This window comes from Miscanthus floridulus, chromosome 8 (genome assembly GCF_019320115.1).
Source record: "Miscanthus floridulus cultivar M001 chromosome 8, ASM1932011v1, whole genome shotgun sequence".
NCBI classification, from domain to species: Eukaryota; Viridiplantae; Streptophyta; class Magnoliopsida; order Poales; family Poaceae; genus Miscanthus; species Miscanthus floridulus.
In genome coordinates, this window is record NC_089587.1 from 90004602 (window position 1) to 90016894 (window position 12293).

The following is a 12293-nucleotide window of genomic DNA, read 5'->3' on the forward strand; positions in this document are numbered from 1 at the left end:
TCGACGGGCGATTTAGGGGAGTTGGCGGTGGTCGGGAGGGGGCGAGAGGGAGGGGGGAGGGGAACGAGGAGGTCGCCACCAGCGGTAGGATCTCTTCGGTGAGACCCTACCGCCAGCCGAGGGGAGGTGATGGAGGCGGGGGCTTGCCGAATCTAGATGCGAGGGCACTCGCGCAGCCGGCGGCGAGGGGAGGCGGCATCGGGGAGAGAGAAGAGACAGGGGTGGAGGCGTCACGGAGACGGGACTGCGGGGAAGAGGAATAGCACAGGGTGGGGAGAGGCGTGCGGGCGGATTCCTATCCGCCTGCGCACGCGGCCTCTAGTAAACTCCATATTTTATATAATCTGAGTTCCTAAAACTATAACGAACAATGTAGTTAACCAAGAAGCAATGCCTACAACGATTAGCCTACATCTCAGCTACAGAGTTTAAAGCAAATCTATACTAGCTCCCCCTTCGCAAGTATCGTTCTAGTCTTTCTATAAAGGGAAAGGGAACTTCACAAAGCGAGCATCTGCATCTGTGAACATGATCCTTCTGCATCATGCCCATGGCCAGATGCGCAAGTCCACTTTTTTTTTTATCACTTGTTATTATCAACAAGAAAATTGGTTGCAGCGAGTTCCATTACCACGTACCAATGCAAGTGGATGGGCATAAGCTATAAGTTCCATATTAAATGGGTGAGTCGACGCATATAACACATGTTAAAGATATTTATATTTATTTTCAAAATTGTAGATACTCATCGAGACCTGTGGGTAAAATTTGATACACATATCTTTGCGGAGTATCCGCGGGTGAGTTTTTGCCCATGTCCACACCCATTGTTCGCTCTGCTCCTCTGGATTTAGAACGGTGGTTCGTTGGAACGGAATCGCAGTCGTCCACGGTGCATAGAGACTAGAGGTAGATGACGCTAGCCAGGCATCCATCCAAAATCGCTAGCTACTACCTTCGTTCTATATTTTGTCCGGCTCACACATTAGCTAAAATGGCAAGCGCTGAATAGACACGGCTGACGTGTAGCATACCATCTCAACACCGACGAAGTACTAATTTATTACGCAGAAATAAAATATAGATTACCAGTTGTGTATATCATCGGCCCACGGCCCACCAACGAGACGGCTGGGAAAATGACAGCCAAGCATGCACGGCAGGCAAGGACGGACACGCCGCAGAAGACGCAGACGGCACAAACAGCCATTCTCCGGCGTCAAGTGGACTGCCGACTGAGACCGGCGTTGGAACTTTTCCCCTAAGCTCACCGTCGTTCAAGCGCCAAAAGCCGGCAACTGACATGAAACGCATCCGCTTGGTATCTTCTCCCCGGCGGGCAACACGTACGTCTCGGCGCATCGGCACACGGCACGTTCAGTTCAGTCGGTTACCCACCGGCAGGCGGCATTCGCAGCAAAAGCCCGGTCGCTCGCTAGCTGCTACTCCGTACTGCGCACTGGGGCTTGGCCCGTGCCATCAGTAAAGGCGTGCGTGAAGCGCGCACTGCGCGCCGGAGGAAAAGGCTTGGCTTTCCCTGTCAACGCCCGTGTTTGTGGCCTCTCGCCTGCCTTGGCCTTTGCCTCCTCTCGCGGCGGTCTAGCCGAGTCGTCATCGCTCCCCAGAAGGGGGCCCACCCTAGCCGCCCGATCCCGACCCGACCGCCCAAACTGCGACAGCGAAAGCGGAAACGAGCTCCAATCCCACGAATTTCGGCCGGTCCCGTTCCCGTCCGTCATTTTTGTATCCGCGACACTGGGGCAGGGCAGGGCAGGGCAGGCCACCACCCACGCACGCACGCACGCTTATCGGCATTCATTCGGCAGCCCACAGAAAGCCACGGCAACCGCTGCCCGTGCCGGAGCCTGCCGTGCCTCACAACGATCCGGGCGCCGCGCCCGTCCCTGGCCCAGAAGATCCCAACCCCGTCCGCCCGTCCGTCGCGCCGCCGCGGACACCCGGCCCCGCCGCCTCGTCCGTTCTGAATCGGCCGCGCGCGCGGGGTATCGCGGCGTCGGGGGGTCGGAGCTCCGAGTCTGGAGCCGGGGAAGCGCAATGGCGGAGGTGGGCAGCCGGGTGCGCGGGTTCCTGCGGAACCGGTGGCTGGTGTTCGTGGCGGCGATGTGGATGCAGTCCTGCGCGGGCGTCGGCTACCTCTTCGGCAGCCTCTCGCCGGTGATCAAGGCCTCGCTCGGCTACAACCAGCGCTAGGTGGCCGGGCTCGGCGTCGCCAAGGACCTCGGCGACAGCGTCAGCTTCCTCGCCGGCACGCTCTGCGCCGTGCTCCCGCTCTGGGCCGCGCTCCTCGTAATCCGGTACGCAGTCATAATAAGTCGGTCGACACGGACCATAAATTGGGAATAGATCGCGGCCGCTTGTTCGAATCGAATCCCCACTCCGTTCCTTTCCTTCCGCCGCAAGCTGCCGCCGCCGCTGCGCGTGCTCCAGCCGCCGGCTCCCCGACCGACCCCCCCGCCCCGCCTCACGCCCCCCCCCCCCCCCCCCCCCCCCCACCCCCACCCCGATGGGCTCCACGTGCCTGTCGTGCGGCGAGGGCGCGGTGGTGGCGGATCCGGACTCGGGCGCGCTCGTCTGCACCTCCTGCGGCGTCATCCAGGACGCCGGCGGCGCGGAGTTCGTTCACCAGTCCACCTTCAACGACTCGGGGGGCCTCGATCTCCGCGTCTCCTCCCTCGTCCGCAACAGCTCCGACTCCGCCTACCGCGACCAGAAGCTCGCCGTCGCCTCCGCGGGCATCACCTCCACCGCCACCCGCCTCGGCCTGTCGCCGGCCCGCGCCGAGGAGGCGCTCCGCATGGCCAAGTCCGCCACCGACGGCCAGCTCGCCACCCCGGGCAGCGCCTTCCTCCCCGCCCTCGCCGCCGCCTGCACCCTGCTCGTCGCGCGGTCGCACCACCTCCCGCTCTCCCTCGCCGAGGCCGCGGAGGCCGCCTTCTGCTCCGCGCCCGCCCTCGGCGACCTGGTCTCCCGCGTCGCCGCCCAGCTATCCCTCCCGCCCCTCCCCTGCTTCGACTACGCCGCCGCGCTCGACCGCGCCGTGCAACTCTCGCCTTCGCTCAACGCCGCGGCGGTCCACAAGACGGACGCGATTCTCGCCCAGGCCCGGTTCCTCTTCCGCTGCGCCTCCAAGTGGTCGCTCACCACCGGGCGGTTCCCGCTCCCCCTCGTCGCGGCGCTGCTCGCCTTATCTGCGGAAGTTAACGGGGTCACTTCTCTCTCCTTGGAGGACATTGCCCGGGACATCTCGGCGGGATTGAGGACCAGCCTCCGCCGATACAAGGAGCTCGTTGACGCGCTGGTGCATGTTGCACGCCACCTGCTTCCGTGGGGCGCCGATGTCAATGCCAAGAACCTGCTCCTCAACGCTCCGGTCCTGCTCCGGCTCATGGAGATGCGGTCACAGTCGGACCCTTCTGAAGAGTTTCTTGAGAGCTTCGCTCCGAACATTGCTGCAATTGTGCAGGCGTACTCTAAAGTTGACGACGACGAGTCCAAATACCTTCAGATTACTCCTGTCAGTGCTGATGACTTTGATTTCGATAGTCTTGAGCCAGAGGAGAAAGAATTTGAAAACCAGGGTATCTCAGAGAAGGGCCTATCAGATGCTTACAAAAATGTCCTAAATAGGCTTGCCCAGCTACAGAAACTTGGGAAGGTTGGTAAAGGTGCTGACAGGAGGAAGCGATTGAAAGGAGGACTGGAGCTGGAGCCGTGTATGGACGCAGTGAATAGTGGCTGGAAAAAGGATATGCTGCTTGAGGATGTGGTGGATATTGACATTGGCTATGATGCACCTCCGCCATCGTTTACTGCTGGTTTGGAGTTGCAGAAGGAGAGGAGAGCACGTATTGAAGCTGCCAAGCAGCGGATTGATGCGATTAGGAAGGCTACTGCTGCTCCAGCTGCAAAAGCAAATAATTCAGAATCAGAAGATGTTGTAAGAAACGAATATGTCTCTCCCCTGCAAAAATTGACCAGGAAGAATCGAGGGGGAAAGAAGATGGATGATATAGATCATATCCTTCTCAGTGACAATATGGCAGATAGTTCAGGTGCCAGGAAAAAGAGACGACGAAGAGGTTCCTGTGACGGTATTGATTGGGAAGATTGCATTATTGAGCTCCTGCTACTGCATGGTGTAAATGAAGCTGAGATCGAACAAGGCCAGTACAGAAGATTGTTGGAGTTGCATGTATTCAGTGCAGTAAGTTGGGGGGGGGGGGGGGGGGGGGGGGTGGAATTGAATAATGGCAATGCCTAAGATCAAGATAAGGTTCAAGATAATGTCAATGTGGTTGCTGTCCTGCTTTCCATGTGCCTCTAGCTGTACCTTATTATCTAAAATTTCCTGTATATGCTATGACAGTCAGGGTAAATCATACAGTGATTTAAGGGCGGTATCTTATTCTGCTCCCTTAATTTGCAGTCTATAACATCAGCGCTGATTACTCTCTTTGTATCAAATATAGTTGCAGCAGGTTACTTGATTTGTTTTAGGGGTACAGAAAGTTAAATGACATCACAGGATTCCTTCTTTGTTAAGAAAGTATTAGAGATGTGTAGTTGTTATCTTGTCTCTTTCTACAGAAAGAATGTCATTCCTTAGGGCTTCAAAAGGTGTTCTGGTTCATGTTGCCACTATAACTTGAACTATTGAAATACCTAAGATCAAGATAAGGTTCAAGAAAAAAAATTGTTTCAAGATCAGGAACTGAGATTTGTCATGCCAAATCTCCCTTTGTTTCAAACAAGGCTACAGCCCTTCCATAAAAGCATCGAGTTAGTTGATATTATTTCAGGCAACATTATAGTCCATACCACATAGATAGAGAGTTGACATTATTTTGCATTTTTATTTAAGAAACTGAACTATTTCTTTTCTTGGATTAGATGACAAGTAGAGGCTAATGATCAATACTATTTATAACATAACACCTCTAGTTGATTCCCACCTGTAAAGAAACGTTGTGCTGTCTTATTTGTCCTTGAGAAAGAACAAGATAACATATAGTTTGATTAGTTTTAGTCATTTCTGTTCTTACGAAACCTTCATCTAAAATTATGGAAGTTTGATGCTCACTTTTTTTTTGTTCATGCTCTCAATAAAGATCCTGAGAGTTCTGCTTAGAAACAATTTCTTTCAACTGTATGACATAAATGATAACATGTAACCTTTTGAATAGTGTGCATCCCTGTTGTTGCCTCTCGATATTTGTCATTTCCTTTATGCGTTTCACAATGCACCTTCAATATGAATTTGACTGGTAAGCCAAATATGGCTACATGGAGTTGCCTAAATTTGTTAAAATAAATCAGGAAAAGGTAATGTCTAGACTGCAAACAATCTGTCACTAGCATGCGTGTGCAACGCATCTGCATAATTAGTTAGTAGCAAACTGATGGCTAGTCTACTTGCCATTGTTTTTCCAGGCTGTGTAATCCAACAGTATGGTTGTGGCTGGCTATCATGGTTTTGAGTCTCACTGACTGAATGTTAGGTGGATCTACTGTTAATTTTCTGGGATTTTTCCTGTTATCTCTCACAAATCACATGACAAACATAAGGGAAAAAAGCAATATATGAAACCAAGTGTGCTTTTTACCTGACGCTACGCTTTATTAACATAAGAACCAACTGCTACGGTGCATTCTGGCACAGGATTCCAAGTCCCTATTCAGCTTTTGGCCTCCAAAACCGGACCTTTTGCTAATCGCCACATGGGCAAAATGAAATTGTTATTGACCTTTTATATTTCTTGACTTGAATTGCCTTTATGTGGGTGTCATACTAAGAGTTTACCATCCTTCCCCAGATGTGCATTCTAATCTTCATCGGTAACAATGGTGAGACATACTTCAACACTGCTGCACTTGTCTCATGTGTTCAGAACTTCCCCAAGAGCCGTTGACCAATTGTGGGTATCCTCAAAGGATTCGCTGGATTAAGTGGTGCAATTCTAACGCAGATTTATGCAATTGTACACTCTCCTGATGCTGCTGCACTGATCTTCATGGTCGCAATTGGCCCAACAATGGTTGTTATAGCTTTAATGTTCATTGTAAGACCTGTTGGAGGCCACAGACAAGTGCGGCCTTCTGATGGCACAAGTTTCACAATTGTATACAGCGTCTGCTTGCTCTTGGCCACTTATCTTATGGGTGTCATGTTATTGGAAGACCTTGTCGACTTAAGCCAGTCAGTGACTGTCTTGTTGACCATCATTCTAATAATCTTTTTATTAGTTCCAATAGTCATCCCAGTTCTACTCAGCTTCTTTTCGGATGATGATGAGACTTTCTATGCACTATTATTGCCATCACCTCGGAAAGAAGAACCAACTGCACCAACATCTTCTGAGGAGCAACAGGAGGTTATACTCAGCGAGGTGGAGGATGAAAAGCCAAAGGACGTTGATTTACTTCCAGCCTCAGAGAGGCAAAAAAGGATAGCAGAATTGCAGACAAGGTTATTTCAGGCAGCTGCTGTTGGTGCTGTCAGGGTTAAGAGGAGGAAAGGTCCACGGAGAGGAGAGGATTTCACACTGATGCAAGCGCTCATCAAGGCAGATTTCTGGCTTCTATTTTTCTCTCTTCTGCTGGGCTCTGGATCTGGTCTCACTGTGATTGATAATCTTGGGCAAATGAGCCAGTCATTGGGTTACAAGGAAACCCACATTTTTGTCTCAATGATTAGCATCTGGAACTTTCTTGGACGTATTGGTGGAGGGTACTTCTCAGAGATTATTGTCAAGTAAGATTGTTATGCTTCTTTGCTGAATAGAATTTATTTCGCATGCCATTTTATAAATATTTTGTTTTCAAATGTTTTTTGGCAGCATAGTCACCTTCCATGTTGACCTATGTTTTTACTCCATCCGTTCCAAAATGTAGGGTTTTTAGTTTTGCCCTAAGTCAAACTTCTGTAACTTCGACAAAGTTTATAGAAAAATGCATCACCATCTAAAACATCAAGTTAGTTTAATTAAACCCAGTCTTTTCTCTTAGGTGAGTCAGTGCGGTTGCTTGTAAGGGAACGGTCTCTCTTGCTTCTCTCTAATGCAAAGATACATAGCTCAAAAAAATATTTCTTGAAGTGCATTTATTTGGTATTGTAGATGTTAATTTTCTTTTATAAACTTGGTCAATGTTAGGTTTGACTTAAGATAAAACTAAAACACCTTCGTTTTGGAACAAAAGGTGTACCAAATTGTACCTAGTGTTTGTTGCTGCCATAATGTTGTTTAAGAATAAATTTCTTGCCTGATATAGATTTTCGGATTGATACTGAGAGCTGATTGTGAAGGTCGACAAAAGTGGTACACCATCCTGACAAATGCATAGCAGAGACGAGGAAGATTGAAACATAAATATTAAGTGCTGGATCTACAAACAGAACAGAACAAAGTAACATGTGAACTAAACTTGCAATACTGTGTTATTTAGTTGGGAATTTTTGCCACAGGACATCATGAAAACGCATATTTTGCTGCAACACACCGCCAACGCCATCGTTTGCTGAATACCATTATGAATTCGATTATGTTTGCCACAGCACACCGCGACCATTATTTTAATGATTTCTAGAGTTTGGGAGAGAGAAACCGCAGTGAGGAGACAATTTTGCCCCTGCGCGTTGCTGGTCTGGTTGGACCAGGTAAAGTCGGCCCGGTCGTCTCCCTTCTACCGCCGCCTCCCTTTTCCTTCCTCTGCTGGCGCCGTCCCGTTCCCCTATGCAAGAACCCTAGATCCCCATGGCTTCAAGCTCGCAATCCACGCCGTTCGGAGCGTCGCACTCGGCCTACAGAGACGAACTTCGCATTCCAGAGCTCGAGCCCTACAGAGATGAAGCAGGATTCTTGCCATTGGTACCTTGCTCCAAGTGCGAAACCCTTCTCATCGGTCGCGTTTCACATAAGGAGGGCAGCAAGGGGAAGCGGTTCTACAAGTGTCCACTGTTGGAGCATGTAAGTTGTGGTGGAATTGCATCTCTTTTTTGGATGCGTTTTTTTTGTTGATTTTTTCATCTCTGGTTTGCAGACCGATTATGCCTGTCGCACATACTACTTTGAAGAACACTATGTCCCTTTGTTGGTCTCCAAAGGTGTTCTTCCTCGCCATTTCAGTCAGCTTAGAGGTCATGATGGCATGGGGCTGGAGGTGATGAAGGATGGCAAGGACATGTTGAAGGCCTGCCAAGGTGTTGATGCCTGCCAAGAACTGATGGAGAGTGTAGTCATTCATCTCAAAGATTCAGAGGCACTGCTTAAGGCATTAGTTGATAGCAATAGCAAATTGATGACAAAGATGGATAAGATTGGAGAGAGACTGCTTGTAGTTGGTGCTGTAAAGGTGTTTATTTTAGTTTTAGTTTTGTTAGTGTTGTTGGTTAAGTGATGCATAACAACAGCTTATCATGTATCAAGCTATCAGCAGCTTATTTCAAAGACTCAATTTGTGAACCTTATCATGTATCAGGATGTAATCATGTATCCAGCATCTTATCTTGCATCTTCTTGCAACGGAATTGTGTCACACTCATTTTTGAACTGGCATAACACATAATTGTATCACACTCAAGAATTAAGATAAATTGACATAACACATAATAAAGTCAGTATGCCAATAAAGTCTAGCCTTCATAACAAGCTTACATATCAGTGTTCATAACACAGCAGCCATAAGCTGTGACTTTAAGCGCAAAAGGGAAACATAGTCTGCCAACCCTAGGTTTAGTACACACTAGGTTCATTACATAACAACTAATAAATTTTGTCATCACATGTCTATGATCAACTTCTTGTTGATCCTCTTGTTGGTCATCTCTTCTGAAACAGCCACTGTCTTGCTTGTTTCCATACTCTTAGACTTCTTTTTCTTGGTGGTCTTGCTCACTTTGCTTGCCTTGGTTGTCTTCTTGCTTAGGTCCTTCATTCTTTTCCTTTTCTTTTTCTGCCTCATGTCAGCTGTTGGGGGGGAAGTTTCAGCAGCATACCCCAATGCCCTCTTGCGACTGTTAGACACATAAAACAATAGGAATGACAGGAAAAGGTGAGGAAACAAGTGACAATGCTGGGCTATTTCAAGACAGAGATTAAATACCTCCTAGTGTTTGCTGCTGGGCTGTTAGTCAGAGCTGGTGGTGCAACACTGATTTCTTGAGACAGAGCTGGGCTGTTAGTCAGAGCTGGTGGTGCACCTTCAATTTGTGATTGTTGGGTGGATACAGTTGTTGCTGCAGCAGTAGTCTTCTTTGTCCTTGGTCTCTTTGCTGGTGGTGGTGCATCAGAGTCATACACAGTCTCATTGCATGTCTTCATCATGTGACCAAACTGACCACACCTCTTGCACTGTCTCTGGGAAGTTGACTTTCCACCTTCTTCAACACCTTTGATCCTCCTAGTTCTTGGACGGCCTGCAGCTCTCTTCAACAATGGGGGCCAAAGTTTGAAACCTATATCTACTTCAGGCCATTGATTCCTATCGGTCATGGGCTTGATCACATGTTCATATGCCTTCTTGAACTTATCAACTGAAAAGTAGTCATCCACATAGTCCTCAACACTTCTATTGCGCATTGAATGGATGAGACAGAGAGCATGAGTACATGGCAATCCAGAAATCTGCCACCTTTGACAGCTGCATGTTCTGCTCTCAAGATCCACAGTATGCCTCCAAGTTTTCAATTCTTTAGTAGTACCTTGAATCTCTGCAGTGTTGTTGGGCCCCCTATGTATGACATACTGCAAGTTTCTACTCATAGCATGAAGTTCTTTGGTGACTTGAGGCAAGATCTTGTCTGTTAACCTCAGTGACAATGCCCTTCTAATATCTTGCTTCTCCATGATCATTTGCCTAATTCTATCCAACAGAGGAACTAAGGCAAGGGACTTTTCATTCCTAATCCAACTGTTGAAAGTCTCTGCTATGTTGTTAGTAACATAGTCACATTTGCATGCATGGGAGAACCTCCATCTACACCACAAGTGCTTGTGGTTGTCCTCTATCCATTGCATTGCTCTTGGTGATGCAGCCTTCATGATGTTGTAATGGCACATCATCATCAGCAGGCTTCTTGCCTCTTCCCTTTCTTCCTTGAGCAGGTATGGATTTCTCAGCTGATTCACCAGAGTTAGTTGAGTCAGCAGTATCTGAATCACTCACTTCCTCGCTGAGAGACTCAACTTCCTGGGAACCTAAACTAGACATGGCTGCATCAACAGACTGGTTGTTCTGCCCACCATCATTACCAAGCAAAGGGAGCAGCAATGGGGGATCAACAGTAGCACATGTCTCATTATCCAAAGACACACTCTGACTAAATGAAACAGGAACTGTATCATAGAAACTCACAAACAAAGGTAGCCTCCTTAGCTCCCAATAGTTCTCAGTAGCATTCATCAAAGTTTGCAATCACGAATTAACAAAAGTATAACTCCGAATTGCTCAACTCTTAATTTATTTAGGGTGTTTCTTATTCACATCAACTCTTTTCTTCTCTGATCCTTTTGCATTCCTTGACCTGTTTTCAGAGATTATGCATATCCAAGGGCAATTGCATTAACAATAGCTCAAGTCCTGATGGCGATCGGGCACTTCAACTTTGCAATGGCTTGGCCTGGGACAATGTACATTGGCACGCTGCTTGTCGGAGTAGGCTACGGTGCCCACTGGGCCATTGTGCCAGCCGCAGCCTCTGAACTGTTTGGGGTGAAAAATTTCGGAGCACTGTATAATTTCCTCACAGTCGCAAACCCAGCAGGCTCCCTGGTATTCTCGGGGGTTATCGCCAGTGGCATCTATGACGCTGAAGCAGCAAAGCAGGCTCAGCAGCGCCACAGCTCTACGTTGCTGGCAATGAGTAAAGATGGCAACGGCCCCGATACCCGATACCCGATGGGTATTTGATCCATTAGGAGACGGGAATGTGATCATATCTTTACCCGTGGATATCTAAATGGGCAAGAATCCATCCCTGACAGGTATAGTGGGTACGGGAACGTTCCCTGTTTACCCGTCCTCGTTACCCATTAAGGAACCCGACTATTTGAGCTGTCATGCGAGTATTAGGCCCAAAGAAGCTCAACATAGATATTTTGGCCCAAATCTGAACAATCATATATATAGTTTGTGTGTTCTAGGAACCTTAGTTCAATTTTTCCTCACCATCTTCGCCAGCAGCACAAGCACGCCTGCCTCACGAGCGCTCGTGCCTCTCGCTTCCTCAGTTCGGTCTCTCTGCCACCTTTGTTCGTCCTCCTCGCAACCTCGCTCCTCCTCGGCATCTCCGAGACTCCGACACTTATAACTGTGTGAAGAAGAAACGTCTCCGATTGCAAAGCTACGACCCCAAGTGTCCTTGTTTATCGGATATGTAATACTCATCAGGTATCTGTTACCTGACCGATGCCCGACGGGTACGGGGATGAGCAAGAATCTATACCCGAGATAGTTAACGGGGACGGAGACGTGATGAATTCTTCGTAGCGGGGAAGAGAACGTTCCGACGATACCGACGGGTACATCCCCATTGCCATCTTTAGCAATGAGTGGCAGAGTGGCTAACATAGCCTCTGAAGCCGCTCCGTCATCGAAGTGTGAGGGCGCCATCTGTTTCTTCCTCTCATCCCTGATCATGTCCGGGCTCTGCATCATTGCTTTTGGCTTGAGCTTGATCCTGGTCTATCGGACAAAGATTGTGTACACAAGCCTATATGGGAAACCGCGTACTTGAAAGATCAACCTTCAAGGGCCAGAGGGCGTGATATAGCTCCAGTGTTATCAAAACATACTTCAATTTTGAATTTAGTCTGGTGGTACCCCCATGCCTGTACAGGTATAGTATAGTGTTGGTCTTCCCTTGTGCACAGGTTCTTTGAGGAGAGTAGAACAGGAGCTTTGCGTTCCATTACAAAGTGCTGCTGAGGCACGCGAGTCACAGAAGGTTAATCTCTCAAGCAGCATTCCAAGTTTGTGGCTGCAGATGGGAGGTTCATTATAGCGAAGTATATGAGAGTAGAAAGTTCGTGGTGGAAATGCTGCCCTTTGCTCAAATTTTGCTGTATCTAGTTGGGAAAATTTGTATACACATGTAATAAGCTGTAGACGTTTCGACGTAGTATGTCAGGGTGGAGAGCATATTCTTCTATGATTTGTTGAAACTTGAAGTCAGCGTATAATAAACATATCTGGAATCAGGAATCTTGAATGGACGAATCGTGCACCGCGGTCTATCCGGTGATGAGCAGGTTGTAGCTTTGGCTCTTCAATATGTC

The 12293-nt window shown here is 48.4% G+C and overlaps 3 protein-coding genes across 4 annotated transcripts; 2 read left to right on the forward strand and 1 right to left on the reverse strand.

Annotated features, from left to right (window-relative positions):
* Positions 1-1756: 1756 nt before the first annotated feature.
* LOC136476930 (plant-specific TFIIB-related protein PTF2-like) lies at positions 1757-6037 on the forward strand. 2 transcript variants are annotated; one of them, XM_066474914.1, is made up of 2 exons: positions 1757-4225; positions 5910-6037. In XM_066474914.1, exons 1-2 carry the CDS (start codon positions 2525-2527, stop codon positions 5928-5930), a joined length of 1722 nt encoding a protein of 573 aa, XP_066331011.1. In that variant the 5' UTR covers positions 1757-2524; the 3' UTR covers positions 5931-6037. The 2 variants fall into 2 exon arrangements, with proteins under 2 accessions (XP_066331011.1, XP_066331010.1); XM_066474913.1 differs by having other exon boundaries at positions 5835-5960.
* On the forward strand, positions 6033-10926 carry LOC136469559 (protein NUCLEAR FUSION DEFECTIVE 4-like). Its single transcript, XM_066467704.1, has 2 exons — positions 6033-6772; positions 10551-10926. Exons 1-2 carry the CDS (start codon positions 6033-6035, stop codon positions 10924-10926), a joined length of 1116 nt encoding a protein of 371 aa, XP_066323801.1.
* Positions 8797-10419, reverse strand: LOC136475420 (uncharacterized). The gene is made up of 3 exons (XM_066472911.1): positions 10183-10419; positions 9121-10136; positions 8797-9031 (listed from the first exon to the last, which is right to left on the reverse strand). The coding sequence occupies exons 1-3, from the start codon at positions 10417-10419 to the stop codon at positions 8797-8799; spliced, it is 1488 nt and encodes a 495-aa protein (XP_066329008.1).
* Positions 10927-12293: the final 1367 nt, after the last annotated feature.

Bases quoted from the DNA above. Each gene is read 5' to 3' on its own strand.
- LOC136476930 (XM_066474913.1), top strand. From the start codon at position 2,525: ATGGGCTCCACGTGCCTGTCGTGCGGCGAGGGCGCGGTGGTGGCGGAT. The intron at 4,226-5,834 runs GTAAGTTGGGGG...ATCCTTCCCCAG, and splicing joins AGTTGCATGTATTCAGTGCA to ATGTGCATTCTAATCTTCAT.
- LOC136469559 (XM_066467704.1), top strand. From the start codon at position 6,033: ATGGTCGCAATTGGCCCAACAATGGTTGTTATAGCTTTAATGTTCATT. The intron at 6,773-10,550 runs GTAAGATTGTTA...ACCTGTTTTCAG, and splicing joins TTCTCAGAGATTATTGTCAA to AGATTATGCATATCCAAGGG.
- LOC136475420 (XM_066472911.1), bottom strand. From the start codon at position 10,419: ATGAATGCTACTGAGAACTATTGGGAGCTAAGGAGGCTACCTTTGTTT. The intron at 10,137-10,182 runs GTGAGTGATTCA...CTGGTGAATCAG, and splicing joins TTGAGTCTCTCAGCGAGGAA to CTGAGAAATCCATACCTGCT. The intron at 9,032-9,120 runs GTATTTAATCTC...TGTGTCTAACAG, and splicing joins CCAGCAGCAAACACTAGGAG to TCGCAAGAGGGCATTGGGGT.